General features: G+C 38.7%; 2 protein-coding genes across 2 annotated transcripts in view; both read left to right on the forward strand.

Annotated features, from left to right (window-relative positions):
* Positions 1 to 9,121: 9,121 nt before the first annotated feature.
* LOC131691619 (delta-aminolevulinic acid dehydratase) lies at positions 9,122 to 11,307 on the forward strand. The gene is made up of 5 exons (XM_058978153.1): positions 9,122 to 9,585; positions 9,693 to 9,840; positions 9,903 to 10,355; positions 10,600 to 10,716; positions 10,833 to 11,307. Exons 1-5 carry the CDS (start codon positions 9,473 to 9,475, stop codon positions 10,989 to 10,991), a joined length of 990 nt encoding a protein of 329 aa, XP_058834136.1. The 5' UTR covers positions 9,122 to 9,472; the 3' UTR covers positions 10,992 to 11,307.
* Positions 11,308 to 22,618: 11,311 nt separating this feature from the next.
* The window catches only part of LOC131692912 (choline transporter-like 2), a 99,232-nt gene continuing 94,187 nt past the window's right edge, over positions 22,619 to 27,663 (forward strand). Inside the window, exon 1 of the mRNA XM_058980310.1 lies at positions 22,619 to 22,747. The gene's annotated coding sequence lies outside the window, so the exon portion shown is untranslated. The remainder of the gene's footprint in view (positions 22,748 to 27,663) is intronic.

A 27,663-nucleotide genomic window follows, 5' to 3' on the forward strand; every position in this document is an offset into this window, starting at 1 on the left:
TCTGTAATAGTACTATAATCAGATATTATAGTTGAAATTTGATTTTTTTTTTCAAACACCCGGATAATCGAATCATTTTAGCATAGCATAGCCAAAACGACCGCACTCATCAGGGTTGGCTGATACAGTGAATTTTTTTTATACAATAGTATAGTTCACTGTACACCTGGCCATGTCCTCACAATCACTAGAGGGAAGGAAATGCTAGCTGAATACTTACTTAAGCAGATACGGAGAACCAACGCTGTCTCCATAGGTATTACGGATGTTAAATTTTGTTAGTAGGGAAGGAAATCGGGTGGGGTTTTTGGGTGATGGTTCTGGCGTGTCACAGAGAACAGACTTCCATCTTCAGCATTCAACTTGTGTAAAAATCCCTAACGTTTTCGAAGGTAGTTGGGATATCTAAACCAAGTGCGCTACTGTCGTCATGATTTTTAGTGGCTGAGTTCGACTAAATTGACAGCGGTTATACCTCTACCCAGTCAAATTAACCCATGATTTCTCTCTCTTCCTTCCTATTCTTCAGTTTTCACCTTGCGTCCGCGCATAAATAAACTCTCCTGAATTGACCCAAATGATCCTAAAATGGATGTCGAATAAGATTCGTCGCCAAAGACTCCGAGCTTCTATTTATAATCAAACACATTGAACTGGGTTCGTCCGTATCCGATCTTCTTTTAGATCAAAGATAGTCCGCGAAGTAATCTAATATTTCGCAAGACGCAGAAATATCTCAAAAGTTTGCCTAGTAAGGTCAGAATTGTGATATTTTGTCTAAAGCAAATAAAAGACGTTACTGGCGATAAGACTTTTATGAAGAACTAACTTGTTTACATGTTCGCAGTTGAGACCGAAGGTGTAGTTATCGATTCGAACTTGGCATTCGTGGATTTCTTGAAGAACGAGATTGTCTGTTTCAATGACCTCTTGCTCCAGCGAGCGAAGATTTTGAGTGACAATCGCAATGGTCGGTACAAAATGGTGTCTCTTCAAACTAGTGTCGGGTGACCCTTTGCGAGACTGCTTCGTATCTTCTTCGACAAGGATCGTCTGCATGGTCCGTTGTTTGTAGCGCGCGTCATACATGCAGTATTACATTAGTTACAAGCAATTGGGTCTTTGGAAGAATAACTTTTTTTCTCTCTTGGAAAGTCGCTAAATATACCAGCTAGAAAAGGCTCTGCCACAAATCCGAAGAAAACAGCACCTGGTCTAAGACAATTCAGAAGAAATAAAGTGTTTCCAACACTTCCAGGAACACCAAAAATCTCATGTGACATTTCAACCAGAGATTCAAATTAGTGCAGGACTGGTTGGACCTAGGTTGGGAACCGGCATCGAGGAGACGTCAGTTTTTATGGTATTGTGGTATGGTAGCTTACTCTACGATCTTTGCTGCGGCTTTATAAAGGTGGCCTGCTTTACTGCCCATGACATGACATTTCTGTTCCCCTTGTTCCTGTAGGAATAGAATGAGTACTGTGAACACCCCTCGTAGAGTAAAAGTGTGTAGAGATTAAATAAACTATACTGCCAACACTGTTATCTTACTGCTGCTAATAATCAAAGAGAATAGTGAAAGAGACGAAGAGTGAAAATCAGTCAAAACGGCAACACTCTCTTTATGATGATTTCAACACTAGAATTTTGGCAACCGCTTCCACAGGCAGCACTTTAAATGACTCTTATTATATTCTGAAAACAAACGTTATGTCGATCGTTGAATTTGTTTATCAAACGATGTGCATTTCGAAACAAAGAGATGAAATAATTCTAAAGCTTGTTTTTACTCATACATATACTCTAGAATGGACCTTACACAATCACGATTGAATTAAATTCTGACGAAAATCAAATTTCTTTTTTGATAGATGTACAATACTTATCTCCTCCAACTCAGGCATGAGTAATGTTTATTTACATTGCACGATTGGTCTGCTCAATAAGGTATTTTTGGCTTCACACTATTCGTCTCTTTCCCTATTCTCTTTGCTAATAATAAAGTGAACTCGATACTTATCGAACGTGTTTTTTTTGCTTTCTTAGCGAAGCGAAAGATATTACTTCCCGAGTGGTTTCCTTTTCCTCTATTTTGGTCACGTTTCGCGTGTCTGCTGTTCTGAATGCCCATCAGGTTATGGGCCCAGATACCGAAGGAGGAATAATTGTGATTTGTCGGGAAAGGACCGTTTTCCAGAAGGTGTGCTCTTCTGATGGTATAGTGAACATTTTTCGTTTCGGAAAAAACAAGATGGCTGACTCACTGAAAGAGTTGTTCCCGAAACTCAATAGCGGAAATTATGTGTCATGGCGGTTTCGGATGAAGTCGTTGTTGGAACGCGAAGGGTTATGGGACGCTATAGAAAGTGTGAAGCCCGAAGAAGGAAGTGCTGAGTATCCACAATGGAAGAAAAGTGACACCAAAGCTCGTGCGACAATTGCTTTGTTTCTAGATGACAGCCAGCTTCGTTTCGTGAAAAAGGCGGTTTCCGCAAGTGAGATGTGGCAAAATCTGAAAAAAATATCACGAGAAGGCTACTATCGGTACTCAAGCGATGCTGCTGCAGCAATTGTGTGCAATTAATTTGAGTGAAGGGGGCAGTGTGGAGAAACACCTCCAAGAAATTGAAAGTTTGTTCGAGCGGCTCGATAATGCGGGTGTCGAATTAAGTGAGCAGCTGAGAGTTATCATAATGCTGCGGAGTTTACCTTCTTCCTTCAGCAGTTTTGTCACTTCACTGGAGAATCGTCCCCAAGATGATCTGACAATGGACTTGGTGGTTACGAGATTGCGTGACGAGTGTCTAAAGCGTGATGGTGCCGGTGGAAGTGTCAACAAAGAAGAAAAAGTGCACAGGGTAGAAGTGAAAGGAAAGGATGAACAGAGAAAGTGTTTCTTTTGTCAGCGTCCGGGACATTTTAAGCGAAACTGTCGCAAGTTTCTCGCGACGAAGAATAGTGAAAATTCAAGCGATTCCAACAAAAAGTCTGCCCCGGAACAGCAAGCAAAGCAAGTGCAAGTGGAAAAACCTAAGCCAGTTACAGCCGATGATACGGTCTGTGGTGCATTGTGTTTCATGGCAGGTGGCTCTATTCCGGGTGCTTGGATGATCGATAGCGGATGCACTTGTCACATGACAAATGACCGGAAGTTTTTTGCGAAGTTTAAAGATGGTGTTGTGGTTGAAGTGACCTTGGCAAATGGATCGAAAACGAAGTCCTCTGGATGCGGAAGTGGAATTGTCATCGGTGTAAATGGCAGTGGCCAACGCATGGCCATTACGTTGGAAAACGTTCTGTATGTTCCCGCGTTGGAAGGAGGTTTAATTTCTGTACGGAAGCTAGCAGCGAAAGGTTTCACAGTGACCTTGAATAAGAATACTAACAACAGTGTTGCTGCTGTCGGTGAGCTGATCGGGTGCCAATATAAGCTCAAGCTGGCAGAGAAGTGTATGGTAGCATCTAGCGGAAATCACACGGAACGATGTCAACATACATGGCACCGTCGCTTCGGCCATCGGGATATAAACGTGGTCAACGAAATGCAGTCGAAGAAGTTAGTGAGTGGACTGGAAGTGAAGGATCCCAGTCAAAAAGGGCAAGTTGCTGGCTAGCGGGGGGCTATTTGCCAACTCGGATGCGCTAATTGCCCTACAATTTGCCAGCAATTTGCTGACAATTAGGGGGCTATTTTAAATGCAACATTTGGGCGATTTGCCGCCGTCATTTTTTTGCCGCTCTACCCGCCCTTAAATCGCCCCCAAATCGCCCAGGGAACGCGCCATTTAATCGCCCTTAATTGCCTGATATGAAAATTAAAAATAATAATTATTTTCGGATTCATTATCTACTCACATAAATTTATCAGTAAACTAGGTAATCACCACCAAACGATAGGAAGAATCGATGGTGAAATTCGTATTGCGCACCAAAATTTACCACAATCTGACTTTCATTTAGACTTCAGGTCAGAGATCTTGTTCCACTATACGTACACACGATTCCACAATTTCCCACATTCGTTGGCTAAATTAAGTGCAGTAGACAAACAAAACACGCCAATTGTTAAAAAAAACAATTTTAAACTTAAGCCAAACATGAACCGCCATGTTTGAAAAACGCAAAAAACAACCAAGTCCATTTCAGCCGCCAGAAAATTTGTCTAAGTATTGAAATTGCCTTTAAATCGCATTCGCAAATTGCATTTGTTCCTAGGCGCAATTAGCACAGGCGAGTTGAGTCAAACGTCAAACTTTTTAAATCGCCAGACCATGTTCGTCCGCATTTCTTTTGACAGGGATTGCGGGGAGCGCATCGTGTGTGAATGCTGTTATAAAGGTAAATTAGCCCGTAAGCCTTTTCCCCCGCTAGTGGATGGAGCGGAAATCGAAGCAAGTAATGGATCTCATACACTCCGATTTATGTGGTCCAATGGAAAACCCGACTCCAAGCGGTAATAAATATTTCATTACCCTAACAGATGATTATTCTCGTTTTTGCGCAGTATTTCTACTCAAAACAAAAAAACGAGGCAGAGCAAAAGATAAGGGAATACATTCCGTGGACCGAAAATGTTTTCGGAAGAAAGCCAAAAGTAATTAGGTCGGATGGGGGTGGCGAGTTCGTAGGTGGAAATCTGCAGCAGTTCTATAGAGATGAAGGTATTCAGTCACAGTTTTCCACTCCCTACTCCCGCAACAAAACGGGATAGCAGAGCGAAAGAACAGGTCGTTGCAGGAGATGGCTAACTGCATGTTGTTGGACTCGGGGCTTCCAAAGTGCTATTGGGGTGAAGCGATTCTCACAGCGAACTATGTACAGAATCGACTTACATCAAGGTCCGTGGATAAAACCCCTTTTGAGTTATGGACGGGTACAGCCCCGAATTTGGAAAATTTAAGGATATTCGGTTGCGAAGCTTACGTCCACGTGCCTGATGCTAAACGGAAGAAATTTGATGCAAAGGCAAACAAATTAGTGTTCATCGGTTATTCCGGTCAGCACAAGGGCTATCGGTTTCTCGATCGCGCTACAAACCGAGTAGTCATAAGCCGTGACGCTAAGTTTATGGAGCTCAGAAATGGTTTTGAGCAGCAAGGCAACAATTTCGAGGAGCGTACCACTCCGATGGAGGAGCCATGCGAAGAAGTGACGATTCAATGTAACAGCGATCAAAATGTAGATGAAGAACATTCAGTGTACGGTGATGCAAACTAATCTATCGGAAGCGACTTTTACGGATTTGAAGATGTACCCAATGATGAAACTGGAGATATTGAAGTGTTGTTAAGAAAAGACCGCATTACTCGCGGAGTACTACCAAAGAGATACGATGATTTTTCGGTGGGACAAGCTACACTTGATGAAGAACCATGTGATTATAGAGAGGCATCGGTGATCCCTGAGTGGAAGTGCGCGATGATCGAAGAAATGAAGGCACATGCTGTGAATAAAAAATGGGAGCTTGTGCGATAACCAGCCGGGAAGAAAGCGATAGGCGCGAAATGGGTTTTCAAATTGAAACGTGATGATGCCGGTTGTGTAGTCAAGCACAAAGCTCGCATAGTGGCACAAGGATGCACTCAATCACCCGGAGTGGATTTTACAGAAGTGTTCGCCCCAGTGACGCGGCAGACGACATTACGCGTATTATTGGCGGTCGCCGCACAGAAACGATTGAAGCTGAAGCAGTACGACGTGAAGACTGCTTATCTCAACGGCACCATTGAGGAGGAGCTGTACATGAACCAGCCTCCAGGTTTCGTACAAAATGGCAAGGAAGGTTTCGTGTGCAGGCTACGGAAGAGCGTCTATGGATTACGTCAATCTGCAAGATACTAGCATAAGGTACTGCATGCCGCACTTATTGAGTTGAAGTTCGAACCGTGCGACACAGATGCGTGCCTATATATACGTCGTGGAGAATGTGAAGTATATTTGTTAGTGTATGTGGATGATTTGATAATCGGAAGCACTAGTGAAGAGGGGATCGACAAAGTATTTGTGGCGCTGCGTCAAAAGTTTGGTATGACGGCACTAGGTAATGTTCGGCATTTCCTGGGATACGAAATAGAGAAAGAAGACGGATGTTTTACGCTTAGATTGACCCCGTACATCGATAGCTTGATCCGAAAATTCAAGATGGAAAATTCGCGGCCCGTGAGAACCCCAATGGATACCGGATACACTTTAGAAAATCCGACCAGCAAGGATTTTGATGATCCATCTTTGTACCGAAGCTTGGTAGGAGGGTTCTTATATCTAGCCGTAAATGCAAGACCCGACATATCTCTCAGTGTCGGCCTTCTAGGCAGAAAAGTTAGCCAGCCAAATAATATGGATTGGTCAGCTGGGAAGCGTGTTTTACAATACTTAAACACCACAAAGGACTGGAAGCTACGATATGGATCGAAGGAGAAATGGAAGCTAGTTGGATATACGGATTCGGATTGGGCCGGAGATCGGCAGACCAGACGCTCAACTACAGGTTTCGAAACATATTGATACTAAACGACATTTTGTGCGAGAGTTGTGTGAGCAGAACATTGTGAAGCTAGTGTACTGTCCAACCAACGAAATGATAGCCGATGCGTCTACGAAGCCCGTTGGACCGAATATGATGTGTAAGTTTGTGAACTGTATTGGTTTGAAACCGTAAGGAGTTTCAGTACTCATCCAGGAGGAGTGTAGGAATAGAATGAGTACTGTGAACACCCCTCGTAGAGTAAAAGTGTGTAGAGATTAAATAAACTTTACTGCAAACGCTGTTATCTCACTGCTGCTAATAATAAAGTGAACTCGATACTTATCGAACGTGTTTTTTTTTGCTTTCTTAGCGAAGCGAAAGATATTACTTCCCGAGTGGTTTCCTTTTCCTCTATTTTGGTCACGTTTCGCGTGTCTGCTGTTCTGAATGCCCATCAGTTCCTACGAAACTGAGAAAACGAGCGGAAAAAGTTTGCAATAATTTTCACTATTTTTGTTGAAATTTGAAGTGTTTGTCTTGTTCGTTGTTTATTCTGGACTAACAGGACCGCAGTCTTCTGGCGCCTTTGGTAGATTCTCAGTTTTGCGCCTTTTTTGCTGTCTGCTTTAGCTTTCTTTTTCAGTTCGACTTTCAAACAATAATTTTGTGTGTACCTGGGAATGATATTCCAATACTGACTTCTTTTATGACTTAACCTCACTTATTTTATAAAGCAGATCAAGATTTTAGCGCCCCATAAGTTTAGCGGCCTTGGCGGGGCCAACATGGCCAACCGCACGCTACGGCTCTGACTGTAAGTACTTTAAGTACATACACATCGACATTAATTACATTAAGTACCTTGTTAAGTGCAACAGAAGTATTTTTAAATCCTTTCATTATTTACTTAAATTATACTCAAAATACATTGGTATTTTCAATACGACGCACTCGACAAAATCTTTGTTTCTCCTTATATTTTTCATCTACCGAAACTATATCCTTCTTGGAAGTTTGTTGCAAATATGGCGAAAATGAAAAAAAATACTAGCAAAGAAGAACCGGTGAGGCGAATCTGCCTGCATTTTGATAATTTTGACACCTGCCGGAATTCTGACGAATTTCTGCTGGCAACCCGATTTTCTTCCAAGCGGGCATAAGCTTTGTAGAACAAGATCCCTGGCCTAAAGTCTTAGCAAATACCAATTTCACCATTGATTCTTGCAATAGTATGGTGGTGATTACCTAGTATGCTGACAAGTTTATGTGAGTGGATAATGAATCCGAAAATAAGTATTATTTGTAATTTTCATATTAGGCAATTAGGGGGGATAAAATGGCGCGTTCCGTGGGAGTTTTAAGTGCGGGTATGGCGGCAAAAAATTACTGTGCCAAATCGCCCACATATTGCAATTGCGATCGCCCCCTATTAGTCCTCAATTTGCCGGCAAATTAAAGAGCAAGTAGCGCAACCGAGTTGGCAAATAGCTCGCCGTTAGCCAGCAAATTTTTGACTGGAAAGCGCTTGAACTCAAACTTGCATTGTATCGAAGACTGCATATCAAGAAGACTGGCAACTCTGTCCAGAATCCGGAGACAGTGACAGCAACGCCACTTGCGGGTAAAGGTGGTACTTCCCATAGTGATGCACACACACATATACACTTTTACATAAAGCTTCCTACCTTCCTCCAATAGAGGCGCTGTAACCTCTGTCGCTTCTCGTTTGTATGGGGGAAGGAAAGAGATATCAGTCTTCTTAATATGTAGTCTTCGATTGTATGCAAGAAGTGAAACTTTTCAAACATATCAAACGACAGCGAAATGTTTCCCTGAATTTTAGCCGCCCACTGAAGTGTTGCCAGATAAGAGTACCATGGCTTTTGTTATGGCGTTTTCTTTTGACCCCGAACTGAGTCAGTAACCCCAACCGCTGTCAGTTCATACATTTTGACAGCAGTTTATCTAATAATATGGTACATATTGTAGATTAATATGAGAATTTTATTGATGTACTTATTTCCCTTATTTCTCACCAAACAACAGTAACGTCACCATTCAATTTATTCGAGAATATTTCAGAGCGGATCATAAAAATAATAGTGAAATTAGAATCCATTTTTGCGGTACAACACTTCAATTCTACAGTTTTTAGTCTCAAATTACTCTATCAATTTTTTCAAATAAATGATCACTTTCCACGTATATGTTTTGCGACACGAATCCAAAACATTCTTTTGTTTGTCGTATTACCGAAACTTCTTACATAACTGTCGAAAAGAGACACCATTATTACAAAGTATTCAATTGAGGAATCTTCATACGAGAATTCCGCCAGAAAACAGTTGAAATTAAATAATTGATGTTATATTGAATCGCTTTTATTTTAAAACGACCAATACTTTTTAGAAGCAGTAAAACTTTGGTTTTCTCAGTTTGGAGGGATTACGGCGGAAAATGTCCAGTGATTGAAAGTTGGCGCAATATCTTGCTCCAAAAACCATAGTCGAACTCTCGAGGTGTACCAATGTGTACGGCAGACTTAAAATTAGGCAGATATTTCTATAGGGGTCTAAGTCGGAGTAGCTACCCTATGCAACTCAACGAACTCATCCGATAAATCAACAGATACCCCAATTTGCTTGGCAACTCTGCCGCCCAGTTATTTACTGTTTTGTTTTGTAAACATAAAACTGCTTCGATTTTAGATCAAATTTTTAAAAATGTGAATGATTGTGGTAACCATTTAACGTTAGTGCGATGCAGATTTCTTGAGCTAATTGAATAAAAGTTAATTATATTTTTGGGACAACTGAAGTGTACGATTCCAAAGCTCCAGTCGGCTCCCCATACTTAACCAATACTTAGAGCGTTGAAAACGTCTCATTCAATCAAACTTGATGTCATCGAAATTACACAACAGTTACTGCTACTTTGTGTCGTGCACACGAGTGAAAGTGCGTAGACTTAAGCCAGTGCCTCATTGCTAATCACTCGAGCGGGATGTCCGACTTCACTAAGCTTCACAGTAGCATCTTTCATCCTACCTTGCGAAAATTGCAGTGCCGGGAGGTGGACATCGCTGCACACAATCTTATGTATCCGATTTTTCTGGTGTAAGTGTTAGCCAAGTTCCTAGACTGAATTGATTGTATGATCAACCGGAATAACTTAAAAACTGCTATATCATAGTTTGATGACGATTTGCGGGTTGATTTTACAGAGACGATGACGACGCAATTCAGGAAATATCCAGCATGCCGGGAATGGCACGCTATGGTATTACCCCTTTGAAGAAACATTTAACACCGCTCGTCGAGAAAGGTTTAGCTTCGATTTTGCTCTTTGCGGTGACAGAAAAATTACCGAAGGTAAGATGGTTTCCAATTAGCATCTTGCTGTTAACATCAAACGCTTTATCATTCACCAACAGGACGACACCGGTTCCAGTGCCGACTCGAAAGACAACCCGGTGGTCAGAGCCCTGCCGCTGCTTCGCCAGTGGTTTCCGGATCTGTTGATCGCTTGCGATGTTTGTCTGTGTCCCTACACCAGCCACGGTCACTGCGGACTTCTTACCAGTGACGGTGTAATCGACAATGAACCCAGTATCAAGCGGATAGCGGAGGTTTCGTTGGCTTACGCGAAGGCCGGCGCTCACATTGTTGCCCCATCGGACATGATGGACAATCGGATCTGGGCAATCAAGCAGATTCTGAAGGCAAACCAGATGGAGAACCGGGTGTCGGTGCTTTCCTATTCGGTTAAATTTGCCTCCGGGTTCTATGGGCCGTTTCGCGATGCGGCCAAGTCGGCACCGGCGTTCGGAGATCGAAAGTGCTACCAGCTGCCACCGGGTTCGAAGGGCCTCGCTAAACGAGCGGCGGTAGGTTGAGGGCTTATGAATACTGGTGATTGTACTGAGTTTGTCATTTGAGGGAAACAAGCGGTAGCTTGTGTTCCTAAAAACCCGATAAATATTAAGCTAGAGTACATATAAAAGATGCAATTTTATAGGTGTATATATTGCTACATTTACTTCAAATGGGAGAGAATTCAGTACAAGTCCATGTGACGAATCTTGACTATTCTGATTCCATTTTCGATTAAAATCTGATATCAATCAACAGAAACGTGACGTCGAAGAAGGCGCTGATATGCTGATGGTGAAACCGGGCATGGCATATTTGGACATCGTAAAGCAGGTTAAAGACGATTACCCTGAGCTACCGCTTTTCATTTATCAGGTAAAACAGCTGATAAAATTTACCAACGTTTTGTTGCCATTTTAACCACGAAAGATGGATGTCATTGATGCGAATAACGTGGTGGTGAATTAAATTAAATTTAAAAACATTTTCAGGTTTCAGGCGAATATTCAATGCTTCTAAACGCCGGTAAAATTGGTGCCTTCGATTTGCGAACAGTCCTGTGGGAGGTGTTAATTGGCATGCGCCGAGCAGGAGCAGACTGCATTATCACGTACTTTACACCGACTCTATTGGATTGGTTGCGGGAATAGCCTCGGTAGCGCTTGTTTGCTTACCAATACAAACTACGACTACTACCAGGTACATTTGTGAGATTGATGATACACACAGTACTACGTGGTGATTACTGGCTTAGATTGTAGTTCTCGCTAAGATTAATATTAGATTTATGTTCCTAAATAAAATTCAGAGGATAATGTCGTTTGGTTTGCTGCAGAGTTACACTTGATAAATAAACAAAAACTGTTTCCTGATTTGAAAAATCTCTGCAGGAGTATTCTCGATTCTAACAATGATATGAGCAGGAATCTATCACTCACGAGTAAGGGTCCAGATAATTCACTACTTTGACAATAAAATCTAAAATTTTCACATGAAAAATTATTATCACTGAGTTTATCACGATATCCCTTTTTGGCTCGCTTCCTTGCAGCCGCCTTCTGCGCGGTGTGTGACGCGAGACGACTACTACGCTCATCGTGTCGACTTGGATGGGGTGGGATTCCCCATTGGCGTTAAATGGGAGTCTCATGTCACTGGAAGTGGCTTCAGAATTGGGTGAGAAGTCACCAAGAGTGAGGTGAGATTGGTCGTTCCAATTCACACGCCGCGCAGAATAGGGCCACATGTGCAGTGGTGAATCTACCAGGGCACCTGCAATTGGGTCATTAGGAGCAGGGCCGTCGAGAGCCGCACCGGCCCCAGGACGTAAAATACTGACAGGACCTACTATAGATAACTTCTTATTTAAATACGATTAGGGAAATTGTACGGTTTCAATCTTTCAAAACAAACCACTTTTTATACAAACCGTTTATTTGATGCGGCTAAATGCGTTAGCTTAATGGAACCTTGGGCTTTTTATAAATTCAAGAGATGGAAAATAATAAAAGGAAATAAACGAATAAAGGGTGTGTGGATAACTATTGCGATAGCTTGAAGCCTGCGTAACTTTTCTCATGCTTGGCCGAAATTACCCAAAAATATACCCAGTTTCACTTTAGAGTCTATTTATTACATCAGCTAAGTTTAGCAGTTGTCACTTGTCAGTGAGATTCCGTTAGAGATGGAAGAAAATCAGAAAACCGTTTGCGAAAGTTTTTCTTTCGCCCACATGCAAATTCCTGGGTTGTCGCATCACGTCTTATGTGGTTTTCGTTTGAAGCGAAACTGAGTCAGTTCCTAACCCCAACTGCTGTCAAAATGTATGAACTGACAGCAGTTGGGGTTAGAACCTGACTCAGTTTCAGGTTCAAGCGAAATCGCCATTAGCAAAACTGATGGACACTCGACCGCCTCAAAGGCCATCCTAAGGTTGCCGGAATGGATGACAGTAGACCATAAGTCAGGAGATGGACGAGAACCAGGAACAACGCGTTAAAAAAACCGATAGAGCATTGATTGTTCATTTTAAGCGGAATCCGAATATTTCGACATGGGACTTGGCCAGAAAACTAGATGTTTCGTGAACTTTGTCTAGTGTTAAGCGGTTACCGGGACAGGAAGATTTCACAGGTAAGGACTGCTGTGGATGACCGTTTCGAACGGAAGAAGCTGTCGAAATTCGTTTTGAAATTTCTGATTTAGAAGGCTATATGTACTAGTGCGAAACGTAGTGATTTATAATACCGTGTATCTTCGGAAACGACTTTAGCTGTTATAAAAGCAGCACGATTAAAAACAGTTGTTTTGGCCTCATGCCACTACAGAGCAAATTCGTTAGTTGGGTCACGACTGCGCCCCAACTAGAGAATCGTATCCGTTAATTGGGGCCACTAACAGCTGGCAAAAATTATCCAAGGGAAACGCTGATTGTTGTGTTTCTATAAAAAAAACAGAAATATTTTGCTGTTCACGAAAGTTGGGTGTTTCCTCCCAATTTGAAGTAGATTTTTGTGATAAAGTATGTCATTAGTGTTCTTTATGCGATTGATTACTTTATTGAATAGTCCCTTCACATAAAACAGGAAATGGATACGCCGCCGGAAAAAAGCTGCATACATACTACGTTACCACTAGCTTAAAATCCTTGGATAATGCGATTGAATACATCAGAGATGACCTCCAAGAAGTTAGCAACTAATACACAGCGACACAAACTAATTCATGCTGTATGAAAGAAGCGCAACATATAACACATTTATTTCACCAAAAATATACCGGAATAGCATGCGGATAACTCGGTAGATTTTGTGCCACGAATACACCGAACTGTCCTGGACTCCATCCGATCGAAACCTTTTGGTCATGAAGCGCGAACTTCGCAAGACGAGAGGAATGGCGAAGGAGGAAAAAGAATCGATGAGGAAATTGAAAAACTGAGAAAACATACTGGATTTACCACTGATGCAGGGCGTCAATAACAAATGTCAATTTTCCTCATTCTAAAGCTCAGCCGATGTATATAAGTTGAAATAAATATGTACTGAACCACTGTAAAACTTTGGTTTCATTTCGATAACTATAGCCGATTTGCTAATCAATCTAAAATGTTACAATAATCAACAACCCACCCTTTATCCGATCCCAAGCGTGGCTATCCTTCAAACTGCGAAACTTCCTGTTGATATTGGAGGCCTTCTTGCGTCGTTGTCATATTCGTACATATCGTCATCGTTATTACTGCCTTGACGCTTGGGATCGGATGCTCTTAATTACTTCTTACCCGTACTGGTTACGTGTGTGAACCTGTCGAGTTTCTCAAATGATCCCTCGTTTATAATGCGTGCTGTCGATTCTGAGGTATTAGATGCGTCTTTTGCGATCATTGTTGCCTGAACGAGTCTTTCGTAGCGGTGTCTGAACATGGATTTTTGTAATATGCCGTCCGTCTGATTACGATACTGGTCCTTACGTAATAAATTGTCCTTCCTTACGTCCCTTCGTGCTTCGAGTCAGTCACCTCGCCGATGTCTTGCCACTTTTCCGTCCGCTTCCTTTTGTTCATCCTCCTGTTGTGTTCCTTCCTCGAAGTGCTGCTTCCAAAAGTCGCTGACAGAATGCGTGCGTATTCCTACAGAGACATACTTATTTGTTATCTAACGACAAAGCGACATATAGGGCGGCGCTGCAGTCAAAATGGTCATGTTTGAAATAGAGCTGTCAAAATACGAGGAAAATTTTTTTTTCGTTCATTAAATTGTATTTTTTGTTTCGCAAGTTGCATTTTCGAACGATATTTTAACGAAAAAGGTTTAGAGAACAGATGTTCTATCGAATGACGCACATCCCGACTAATACTAGCATTAAGCGGATCTAAATTGAAGTTATAAATTTCAAAACGAGTCCTCCGATTAAATGTGTTGTTCCACCATGTCGCAATTTCAGTGGTATTCCTGGTTAAACTTTTTCCCTGTTCCATCGACGAGTCATAAGGTGTATCAAAAATGGGTCAAATTAGTGCACCTTTCTGGTGACCGTACGGAAAAGATTTGCTAGGAGAACTTTACTACTCTAGGGGAGAGTGAGGACAGTTGATCCTTGGGTATGGTGACCATATCAGGCGAGTAAAAACCAGGACAGTCCCCGCTTCCCCCCGTTACCTCTCAATCGGCATTGCCTTTTCTTCATGTTTTCGGCAGTTAAAAAGTTCTGGGTCTGGCAGGCAGTGCTTCGATTGTAAAAAGGTTCTGGGAGTCGGGGAGGAAGAGCTCTGCCAGAAAGTCTCGTCGGAATTCGATCACCAAGAACTTTTTCAGATTTACACCACCATCAGCAAACGTTTCATGCTGAGATGGTCTGTGCAGGACCACCGAGGAGTTTTCAGTACTAAAAACACGACATTGACATAAATCAGAAACATCAGCGATCCTAAATAGCTTCCCTGTGCTATGCCTGGAAATCTCCAATGACAGCCATTATCTCTCGATTTGAGAGCTGCAAAACCGTTCCGTTGTTACCAAAAATTTCTCCGTTTAATTGATTGTTATATGAAAACTGGCGGATAGCTTGGTGTAAATAATACCGATGAATGAAATGTTTGGTTCGTTTCCCTCGTCATTCGTTCTCCCGACACAGCGCATTCAGGTTCGGACATGTTCGGTTTCAGAAGCAAACTGATTTTTTTTTCCATTCTACCTACCTACCTAAACATCGGAAAGTACAATTGGGAGATTCGACTGTATTAAGTTTTGTTTGTCGCATTCAGATTGAGGATGAGTATACGTTGCAGTTATGGTTGCGGTCGGTCGTAACTGCGATCTGGAGCATAGTGAAAAGCGAAGACTGAATAAACTTAAGAAATATATTAGGCTTACAGGATAAAAACCAGGACAAATCAAGCATTTTCCTCTGCTTCCCAGGACACCAGGACAGTCAATGCAAAACCAGGACATGTCCTGGGAAACCAGGACGTATGGTCACCCTATCCTTGGGGATATTTGATTCCCTGGCCATATCTCATAATCTATACGAATAAAGTTATCACAATATAAAAAGAAAATGAAGTATTTGCTCATTTATGATGTTTAATAAACAAATCTGATGTATTACATTTGGTTTGGAAAAGTTGTGATATATTTTAGAAAATATGTGTTTAAATCCATCTCGAAGATCTTTTTACAATTTTTTTGAGCGGTTGTATGAGATAGTCGAACTAATTATTTATGAATATTTTCATTTACGATTACTTTCTAAGGGCTTTTGTCTAGAAAAACACCTTTTTTAATAAAAAATTTCGCAAAACATGCAAATAAATTTAAATTTTGTTCACCTTATACAACAGGTATCTTTGATCCCTGTGACAATGGGTATTCTTGATCCCTATCATTAGTTCTCTCAAACACTTTCGAAATGTATTGAAATAGAAAAGCATCATTTTCATAAAGTACCGGGCTCTATTCATTTATCTAAAATATTTTTTCCGTGAACAAATCATGATATAAGTTATTGAAAGTTGGGAAAGCCAGTTAAACAGCACTGATTTACCGTAAATAGTTGTCTTGACTTTCTACTGTGGTTAAAGTATGTCGTGCATCTAAAAAGGTAGTATCATTATAGTTAATTTGTCAGGACAGGTGGTTAACTGAACTTTCGTGTCTATAGGTCATAGTGTGCTTTGTTTCTTTAGCCCTAGTAGGCGGGGGATCAAATTACCACACGTTTTCACAAAAACCTCGTTTTGACATGATTTTCAAAACTGTTCATATTGCTGACAGGATATAGTATTCGGATTGACACATTATTCATAGCTCGTACAATTCGAATTGACTACAAGATGTCGAATTTTGCAATTAAAATTTTTATTTCGTTGAAAAGTTATTAGAAAAAAAAACAAAAGTGGGATCAAGCCTACCCACTCTCCCCTACTGATGATTACATTACGAGTAAGTTCGAGTTCATGAGTTTCTGTTTAAATTTGAAACCACCTTTTTTCAGACGACAGAATAAAACTGAAAGATAATGCATTTTCGAAATCCAAAATTCAGAAACAAAATAACAATGAAACCCACTCTAGAAGAACATATAGCTTTTACGTTCGAATGAATTGAAACATTCCAACAGCAGGTTTAGATCAAATCCTTCATATGGCATATTTGTACTAATGCGTAGGTTCCAAATATGTAAAAAAGCAAGATCGATTTTTTTCAAACCGCAAAACCGGAAGACTTTTGGATGGACTTTTGCCAGAAATCAGCTTGATACTTTGACGGGACGTGGCGGCTCAAAACTTGCTCCGAAGAAATATGTCGACTCTTTATGATCTCTCTAGCGCCTCTATCATTATCTAAAGCCGCTACTACAGTTAATTTGTCCACAGTCAGGGAAGTCTGCTGATATTTTGTCAAACATTGATGTCGCTATAGACACTCGCTGGATTCAACAACATTAAGGAGGAACGAACAATAGTGCGAAAATCGAAAACGAAAAAAACAGTTTTCTTCCGCACCGTGTGTCCAGTGACGGATCCAGGGGGAGGATCCTGGGGGTCCTGACCCCCCCCCCCCGAAATTTTTTAACTTGTTGAGAAATTTCAAAATGACTTCAATTTTAATTCGTTCTGAACTCAAAACCATTCCATGCCAGATTCGACCGCCAAAAGGACACATTAAATCAAATGTTAAAACATGTAGCACTTAATATTCGGACACTTTATCAATTCTTTAGCAGTGGTCTATACAAGTGGTAAGATTTGGAAAGCTCTGTCAGTTTTGAAAATGTACGTGTTTCAATGGGATTTTTTTTGTCTTGATATGATCAGAAAAAAGTTATGCTAGATGAAAGACGAGAACAAAAAGATGAGTGAGTAATGTCAGAGACATAACCGCAATGCAGTAGAATACACTTAAGTTTTTCCCTTTTAACTTGTGCCATTAATTGATTTTTATTTCAAAGAAATAGCATCGCTTTCAGTATTCTAGAAGATGCAAACAATTTAAAACAATGAACATTTTCTCCACGACAATATTTACAGGGACTGTATCCACTTTCATAGTAATATTATTTACTACAAAAAACTTAGAACTAACCACTCTTGAACGTGCCCTTCGGTCATTACTTGACTCAAAATTATTTTTCCAAGTCGATCGAATCTGAGTGAAGCGTACTGCAGGCCCGTGCGCAAGTGGAGGGTTATGTGGGCTCAAACCCCTCCTGTGAAGGTTTTTAATAACTCTTAAAAAATTAAGAACTTTGTGTTCTGGAAAAAATATACTGCGAGCCGTTATGACAAATTTAATGTCATTTAAGTTCCGTCACTTTAAAAACAAGTCGTTGTAGAAACCCAGGAAGAAACCTTCCACGGATGGCTAGAAAGGGAAATAAGTCAAGTTGGTCTGCTTCTCTGGATCGACTCACGTTTCGACAAGTTTCGATATTAGCAACAATTGAGAGTAGACTATTTACACAGAAAAGTCGGTCAGGGGGTGCTAAGCAGGAACAACACGAAATCGGAGAAAATAAAGATATCGCAGTATGGAGAAATTTCACCGCCGATAATCTCTCCATTAGAGTGGCCGACTTCTAAAGGGCTCGCGAAAATAGGCATCGGTATCGGGAGAAATACCGCAACCGAGGAACTCTCAGCACCAGATATACCACGAAAGTTGCCCCGGATGGATGAGAATTGCGATATACAAGAGCTTTAAGTTTAGTCGGTAGACTTAACTACAACAAACCAGTCCGACACCACCATGAGCCAGCAGGTAGCGGTGTCTGTTGATGATTCCTTTCTCCATAACAGGCTTTAATAAATTTGTTGAGCTAAGTTGATTGGTACACAAGACTCGGCCCTCCAGTTTGAGGATTTCTATGCCTTTCCTTTAAAAGAAACGTAAAACATATCAAAACCCTCCCCTTGAGAAATTTCTGTGCACGGGCCTGGTGTGCTAAATACTCTTTATTCAAAACAGATCTAAATGTGTTTTAAATAAAGCAACAAACCAAACGGCATCACATATCAGTTTCAAAATTCGAAACAAAACTATTTGAAATAATAAAACAAAGCGGTCTACTGGGGATGTGACCGTTTCTGTTGCAATATTATTCTCCCATATTAAATCCCATACTGCTGAATATGCCCTAAGGAATTTGATCTGTATAAAAACTAATGCTTGCAAACCAGTGATAAAAATAAAAACCATTCTTGGTCACTGCTCTAACAAACTCAGTCTCCACACCCACCAAAATCTCCAACTAACCCCCGCCTTTAAGTAAGCACAAACCCAGTAGAGTCCGCCCGCGCTTTAGAAACACTTACAGAAGCATGTTATCGGATGCCTTAGTGATAAAAACAAATCACGTGTATCCAAAATATGAAACGTGTGTGCCAATAGGTTCATTACTCTAAGTACTTACAACCCGCCGAAAGCATTATGACTTGAGAATTTCATAACACAAAAATAAATAATTTTTTCCCAACGCTAACTAGCAAGCAGCACACACGTTGCTGAGCTTAATCCAAACCCACCCTACTAACTTAATTTTTCAAATCATCGTGTGTTCACGACTCGATCCTTATCATAGCCGTTCGTTTCAAATCGCGCGCGTGTTAAGCTTTACACACAGCAAATAAACGAATGCGAATTCGAACATGGTTAACTGTGTTTAACCACTTATTGTACCGTGCAGACATTATAGCCATGACGCTGTACCTTTGGCTGGCGAGCGATGAATGATTCAAACGAACAGGCGGTATTTTTATTTATAACTTCACGTATTTGATTGAGGTTCTCAGGTGCCACATCCCCCATATTGGTGCCTCTGGCTAACCAACGAGCGATCTGCGTTTGACAGACAACTGCAATCATGCTGATACGGAGTGAAAAAGCAAACTGATTAATTTTTATAGTTTATACGTGTGTCACAATTTATTTGACGACAAAGAGGCCGTGCTAACAACGTTAGCTCGTTCGGTCGAATAGTGCGGACCAATTATGGTGCAGATAATTACTATCTCCGCAAAATCCATTATTTCCGCTATTTGCACTAATTGTACATTCTACGGAATTAGAAATTTTGAAACGGAGCGCTTGTTTTTAAACGTTAGAAGTAGAGATGGGCGACTGTATTGCGAATCGATCAAAAGAATCGACTCTTGAAAACAAGTGAGTGAGCCACGATTCTTTTTTTTTTTAAGTTTTCTATTGAAAAAAATGCTGTTGAAGGATTACAGGAATGTATAATTTAAACATTTAGAACGGAATAATTTGTGTGAAAGTTGCCTATTTCTGAGTGCATTTACCGAAGCAAGAATTCAGTGCCAACGCCTCCTTCATTCATTCACTCCCGAGCCTACTGAAGTTTCATGCAGAATCGCCTTCGGTGCAAAGGAAATATAAATTAGTTCACAAACAAAAGCATTTATTTGTTATATGAGAAGGCAGAATGTGACATCTTTTAAATTTTGGGGCATAAGTGAACTACGTAATCTAATCTAATGCATTTTTACTCGATAATTCCACTCAGAACCAGCACAGAAACAAAATTCAATTTGAAACTGAAATTGAATTTGAACCGAAAATAGCTGAATGCATGCACTCCACCGAAACAATGAAAAACGATGAGCCCAATAATATGCCGACAAACGTAGAGGGTCAGCTGTGGACATGAATCACATAAAAATAAGTAAGCGAAATGAACACACGCACACTTTTTTGAATTTATGGAATCGGCTCCCGGAGAAAAATTTTATCTGGCTACATACAAAGTGCTTAGCAAATTCAAAATTGTTTTCGGAGACAAATTTTCCAAAAACTAATCATCTAGAAATATTGTTTAATTGATTGTTTGGTTTATGAAGGAATGATTTTAACTCATCTAGCAAGGAATTTTCAGCTGCGGTCACAAAATCAAGCATTTCACCTCAAAAGAAACGATGGACAATAAAGTAGATATCGTGTACCCAACTGCCCACAAATCCGCCAAATTGAAAATAATTGTCAAACGGAAGTTAAAGAAAACTGGAGACGAATGAGGACGCTGCATAAGTAGCGCGATGTTGGAACAAAATGCGCCTGAGGTTGACAGTTCGGCTTTTCCAAATTAGTGTGTACGAATAAGTTTGATTTCTCGCCTTCCATCTTGCGCAATTATTTAAAGACTGCACGTATCGAGGCGAATCTTTCTCCACTAAATCAATCTGTATTTTCCAGATATTTCGCTATCACAACGTTCCAAATTCGACCTAAAGATGCGCTGTTACAGAATAAATAATGTGTCCGAATTTTAAGTGAAGTAAACTTCATTTATTTTATGGCAGTTGCGGATCCAGGAGGAGGGTCTTGGGGGTCTGGACCCCCCCCCCCCCCCGAACTTCTTGAGAAATTTTGAAATAGTTTCTATTTTAAATTCATTCTAAGTTCAAAATCAATCCAAACCAGATTCTATAACCAGAACCGATTTTAATTGAATGAGGATATTACATATTACGCATTGTACAATTAGCATTTCAAAGTCGAAATTTTGCACACCCTCCGAAATTTTTTTTCTGGATCCGCTCCTGTTTTATGGTTAAAGATCTTCGCGAAGGGTATGCAAGTAACATTATTGACAGAAAGCGGTGGATGGAAAATGCTAATTGAAAAGTTTCATTCTCTTGGAATTAACTTCATCTGATAAAATTTGGAATGGGTTGGCGACTAAAATTAAGAGCATTTAAGGTAAAATAAAGGACACTTCCCAAACGCTTCAAAATTAAGGGCAAGTCCTTTAAAATAAGGACGGTTGGTAATAATTATTATTCCATATTACGTATTGTACAATGCAATGAAGATTTCAAAATCGAAATTTTGGACCCCCTCCGAAATTTTTTTTTCTGGATCCGCCCCTGCGTGTGTCAGATCTTCATGCAAATTAATCAGCTTATGTAGATTATTGTTACACTACTGCTGATTCGTTTTTGCGAAGATCCAGTGCATGGTGTATAAAAGACTGCTATTTTCTTATATTCCTTGTTTGGACGTGAGTCTTTGTTTTTTCCTTTTTCAAGGATTATTATGAACGTGTCCACTGGAAAACAGACAGAGAAAGAATGACCGGAACGGTGAGAATGAAGAAACGAGACTGGAGACTAGGAGATCGCAGGCTCGAATTCTGCTTGAGAACATATCTTTTCTCAGTGTTTCCAATAAAGATGAATTTTCACCGTTTCTTCATTCTCACCGTTCCGGTCATTCTTCCTCTGTCTGCTATTTTCGTTTTCGATTTTCACACCATTGTTCGTTCGTTCTTAATAATATTTGACACAGCTGATAGATTAGTAAATAATGCTAAAACATAGTAAGAATAGCCAAAAAAATTTTTTCTTGTTATTTTAGTGCATAAAATGGGTGTAAATTATATTGCTGTAGCTACATATTGTGAAACTATAAAATGTAAATTGCTTGACAGTTATTCTTATTTCGGAGACATGTTCCCGAATGTGAAGACGAGGAAATCTAAAACGCAATGTATTGATATCATCGCCCACAATAGTTTGGGCGATAGTTGAGAAATTTCTTCATCACTCAATTTCGAGCCAGAGAACACATGCATTATTAAGATGTACAACAAAGCACATACAGTTTCTCAATAACGAACGAATAAGACGGAAAATCTTAAATTCCTTTGTGTCTACAAACTTACCTACCTCAATACCAAACGAAGCGACCTTCCTTAAAAACATATTTCACAACGCACAACGCACACCCTTGCACAACAACGACGCCGACAGACAACTCCCTCTCATTCACCCAGCTTGCTACCTACGAGTGCAACATAAATAAACAAACTCTCGTTGAAATGCAGTCGGATCGCTTCCCAATCCATTCGATACTAGCAATCGCCACCACCCCCTGAACAGCAGCCCTCGGATGAAGGTGTCTGACCCTGTATGCGGTGGAAAACTCGCTCGAATGAACAACAAAGCATGATTTCAGAATGGATGCTGGGCTGCTCCAAGCATCTCTCGCGAATTTTCTCTTTCTACGCTCGGCCGGCGGAGCGAGAAGAGATGTTTGATGTGAATCAGCTTTCGATTCTCTCTGTTTTGGTTGCTGCTCGTCAACTTCAGAAGCTATTCAGTTCCGGTGCAATATTATCAGAAAATACATTTTCCGAGCATTTTGCGTAACGTGAAAATTGAACTGTTTGTCTATTTTATGCATAATTGCTATCTTTTGATAACACGATAGGAAAATTTACAAAAAACTAAAATAATGTTGAGTGCTCGTCTTAAAAAGGATGCGTCTTTCAACAAAGCATCAGCGACCACAACTGCATTTGTTTGTTTGTTTACATAACATTTCTAATTATCAGTCTTAAAATCTAACGAAGATTTTTTGCTTCAGGAATTTTAAACTTAACCTTTAAGGTAAGTAACTGAACGGATCTTAAAATGAAGTACATAGTACACTATAAAGAGAATTGTTGCAATTGGTATATCGATTTCATCGAACATAGTACATACAGGCATACCTCGATAGTACGTAGCAGAACCAGATTTTGTTGAAATTCTTAGAAATCCCCAAAATTCTCTTTTCCTGAAGAGTGTTTTATTGTGAAGGCTTTCTTGATAAAAGTAAAAGTATATTTAATGGAATTTATTTATTTATTCCTCTATTTACAGTGGCGGTTCCAGGGGGAGGGTCCTGGAGGTCCGGAACCCTCCCGAAAATTTTCAACTTGTTGAGAAATTTTAAATTAGTTTGTATTTTATAAAGTTTAACCAACAATACTGATTTTCATTCGATGAAGTTTTCACGTATTTCGTATTCTGCCGTTATAAGCATATTTGTCCCATGTTCTATGGGATTCCCTATATACATGGGACAATTATGCGTAGAAGGGCAGTATTAACAATGTTTATTTTAAAGTTGAGATTTCTAACCCCTCCCGAAAATTTTTTCTGGATCCGCCTCTGTCAATTTATAATGGGGATGATTCAGTTGGATTTTCAAGTACAACATGGAATCCTTGCGAATGCACTTTGCAGTGACGTAGCCTGAATTTTGGTTTGGAGGGTTTTGATGAAAATTGTTGATTTTTTGAAAATGCTAAAATTTAATAAGAGTTTCATCAATTATTGAAAATTCAGAAACATAAGTAGTTTAACAGATGCCATTCCAGTCTACAAACAAGGCGAACCAAAATGAAAAAAGTGCAAACCTCTATAGATTACACTAGTTTTCAAAATAAAAATAAAAAATCTGAACTTTAACATTTGATTACCATTTCTAATGTAAAATCGTGTGCTGAATCCGAAAATGAAGCCCAAAAAATACAGTAGTACAGTTTTCGAGTTACAGTTAAAAAAATGAATCTCTCTCTGAAAAGTACGTTCAATGAAATCCAAATATTTTCGGTTGTAGTGAATCGATAATATTATATTTAATTAACCCTACAACGGTTTCGTGACTTTTTCTATATGTAAACGGTTTTGTGGGGTACATTCGTACCCCAGAGCTAAAACCGCTCTAATATTCCTAGATTTTATTGAATTTATAATTAAATTGGATAGTTTTATTAAAAAATAAGCCAAACAAAGCAGCCTTTTCAAAAATATTCGTATTTTGTTAATTTTATTATGCAATAGTTCATTTTTTATAGAACAGGTCTTTAAAATTCGTCAAAATCCTCTTTTTTCCTTAATATTGCTACAACTTCGGAAGTTTCTAAACGATTTTGACCATCTATACGGCATTGTAAAGATTATTAAATTGCCTTATGAACAAATAGTAAATAATTTAAAAACTGACAAAAAAGTGTATTTATTTCGATGCTTGTTTGAACAACAAACGCCAATACAAACAGTAAATATACAGCAAGATGCAGGAACGAAGTTAAAACAGGAAGGAATTCAAGGGACAGGCCAGTGCATTGTACGTTCCAGAGCCTGGGCTACATAAGATGAGGAATTGTGTGGTGCGTAGTACATATTATATACAAATCATATTCACGAATGTGTTTTGTATCTTTTGTCCTTAAAACCTAAAAGCATGATAACGATTCAAGCACCTTTTTTAGTTACTTTGCTTTAGTAGCTTTATTATATCAAATAACAGATTCTTTTGTTCAGCAATGTTGAAGGCTATACAATTTGAAGCAAGTTTCTCGCTTACTATGTATCGAAATTTTCCTTTTAAAAAAAATATAATAAATTTTCCGAATTAAATACACATGACAAAACACTAACGTAAACGGTTTTGTGGGGTACATTTGTACCCAGACAAACTTTAAGCGGCACTGTTAGGTTGGTCAAGTGAAATAATCAAATTGATTTATGATTAAGTTTACTTGCAGTTAAAATAAACCATAACGGAATAACAGGGATTGAAAATAGTTCTGGGGTACAAATGTACCCCACAAAACTGTTCTAGGGTTAAAGATAATTGAATGCACTTTCGGTCGTTTGAATATTTTGTTTTAGTGCGACTACTGGTTCTGACGTTATTTACGAGTTTACTAAACTTTTTCTTAATTTTTCCGCAATGAGCTTTTAGTCAAGATTTTGGGCAAGATAAAGCAATCTTAAAAAATATATTTTTATGGGTAATTAAAGCCTGCTAATAACCAAAGAAAATCGGATGGAAATTGTAAAAGTTATTCAATTTTCTGTAGAATGAGAATTTTTTAGTTTCTCTGGGTTAACTTATTGGACCGTCTCAATCCCAATTTTTCACAATACATGAGAGATTCTCTGTTAGATCTCTGTTACTCAATGAAGAATTTTGAGAGAATTTAATCCGGGGTAATATTCAACCTCATTTATCCAAATGATTCTCGACTACTGATAACAAAAAATTCAGGCTCAATGAAATTATAAGTCATCGAATGATTGTTATGCAATACCGCGTGTAATATTTACAAGTGTCTTACATAAAATAACACTCTTATTATCCAAAATTCGCTGTAAACTAAATCGTCATAATATTCATATTTTGAACGCTAGCTGCTCAACTGTGTTTTGTACAATATTATTACAAACTATACGATAGATATATGTGATACTACATACGTCAAGTATTATAAAATTAATAATTTGTAAAACTATAATTTTTTTTTCTTCCTACAACATCTAACATTTCGTGTTTGAAACTATGTAGGACATCCATCAAGACTTATTTTAGGTTTAAAATCTAAAAATCTGAATTTCAGAATATGAACGTAGAATATTTTGCAATTGCCCTTAAATGTTTTACGCTATGTATTGTAGTATATTGAAATTTTGCTGACCAATACAGTAAAATCGGTACGTCCTAGTAGCCAATGTGAATCCAATATAATTCCAAATTACAATCCTCTAGATGTTTTAATAACGTAAAATAAATTTTTAGTAGAACAAAAGTTGACGAAATATGTGAATAAGTCATCATTTGTGTAGGTAGTGTCAGCATTTAACATTTTGCACCGTCGTAAGTTTCCGATATATGAATCAGAGTGTCGTGCAGTTTACAACGTATTTTGTACATATACGTTTCTGTATGATACATGTAAATATTATGCGTATTTTTAATACAAATTTCTCACTCCACTGAGCCTGATATTATTGTTATCAGAAATCTTGAATCATTTGTAGTGACGGATCCAGGGGGTCCGGACCCCCCCCATCCGAAATTTTTTCACTTCTTGAGAAAATTTAAAATAATTTTTATTTTAAATTCGTATTAAATTCAAAATTATTTAAAACCAAATTCCACCACCAATACTGATTTTAATTGAATGAGGGTATTACATATTACGTATTGTACAATGAACATATCAAAATCGAAATTTCGGACCCCCTCCGAAATTTTTCTCTGGAACCGCTCCTGATCATTTGGATAAACGAGTTCGAATATAACCTCAAGTTAATTTTTTTTTTGAATTCTTCCAATTACTTGTTTAACAGAATTCTGACAGAGCATTCCTCATATATTATGAAACAAGCCATAGAAAAAATTGGAATCGAGACGGTTCAATAAATTAGCTCAGAGAAACTCAAAAATTCTCATTCTACAAATAATTGAATAACTTTCACAATTAAATTCAATTAAATTTCAATCGATTTACAATATCGCCTTGAAGTCAAAGAGAAAGTCACAGGAAATGTAATCGGCATTTTGAAAAACCTATTGTTGTTGATGGAGACATGCGAATAACTTCTGAAATGGTCGTAATAAAACAAAAGAATTGTGTTGTAAAAATAAAATGTAAAATATTTCGAAAAATATCACATTTTAGAAAATTTTTGTTATAAGCTTTTTGATTTAAAATGGCGTTTAGTATCATATTCAAAAATAAAATTGTATTTTGGACTGCAAATAGTATGAATTTTAAAAATATGTCAAAAGTTGTTGTTAGGAAAACTTTTTTATTGAAAGCTTCTCCATGATCCAAATACACTGAAAAAGTATCTTTTACGGCTTTAGAACGTTACACATTAGATTTTGGACATTTTATGATTGGGTAACACGAATAACTTTTAAAAAGTTGGAACAAAATTCTAATTATCTCGAAAACTATCGCATTTTGGAAGATTTGTGTTAAATGAATTTTGATTTAAAACGATACTAGGAATTATATTTTGTAATAAAATTACAGTTTTATATGTCATTCAGTATGGAATTTAAAAACATGTATAAAGTTATTGCAAGAAAAACTTTTTTACCGCTAAGTTCTCCATCATACAATTATATTCAAAATGTTTCCTTTTCTCTTTAGGTTTTTGTTGACAAAATATTAAAAATTAGTAAAAATGGGTTTTTTTGCAATTAAAATTTTTAACACAAATTTTTGTTTTTATGAAAAATGACGCAACATTTTTTTCGGTGCATATTTTTTCGTACGTAAATATTTATTCCCTGTAAATCGTTCTCAGAAAGTTTTGCTGTATAAAATACAGTAATCGAACAAAAATAATTTGAGGTTAATGTGCGTAGACATGTCTACGCCCTTTTTAAAACTTGCTCTTGTATCAAAACATTGAAAGAGTCAGAGATCAAGGAGATTCATAAACCAAACTCAACTTCAAAGTTTCGTTCGAATCGACCATGGTCATACTTTGTGGTCGGCCGGTTACTCGTGGAATCCCTCATCTGAAGAAGTTTAAACCGATATCAAAATAAGATTTAAATTTAATGCCTGATAAAATATGTTGTCTATTTGCTGTAATTTTGATGTTTTACTTTGCTCTGGTTGTAGTCATACTATCTGTAATAAATCCCGCCATGTTCATGATTTCAGGATCTTAGTCGCGAATTTCGTAATTTCTATTCACGTTATCGTCATATTTTAGTGATTTATATTCAT

This window comes from Topomyia yanbarensis, chromosome 3 (assembly GCF_030247195.1).
Source record: "Topomyia yanbarensis strain Yona2022 chromosome 3, ASM3024719v1, whole genome shotgun sequence".
Classification (NCBI taxonomy): Eukaryota; Metazoa; Arthropoda; class Insecta; order Diptera; family Culicidae; genus Topomyia; species Topomyia yanbarensis.

Bases quoted from the DNA above. Each gene is read 5' to 3' on its own strand.
- LOC131691619 (XM_058978153.1), top strand. From the start codon at position 9,473: ATGTCCGACTTCACTAAGCTTCACAGTAGCATCTTTCATCCTACCTTG. The intron at 9,841-9,902 runs GTAAGATGGTTT...ATTCACCAACAG, and splicing joins TGACAGAAAAATTACCGAAG to GACGACACCGGTTCCAGTGC. The intron at 10,717-10,832 runs GTAAAACAGCTG...AAACATTTTCAG, and splicing joins TACCGCTTTTCATTTATCAG to GTTTCAGGCGAATATTCAAT.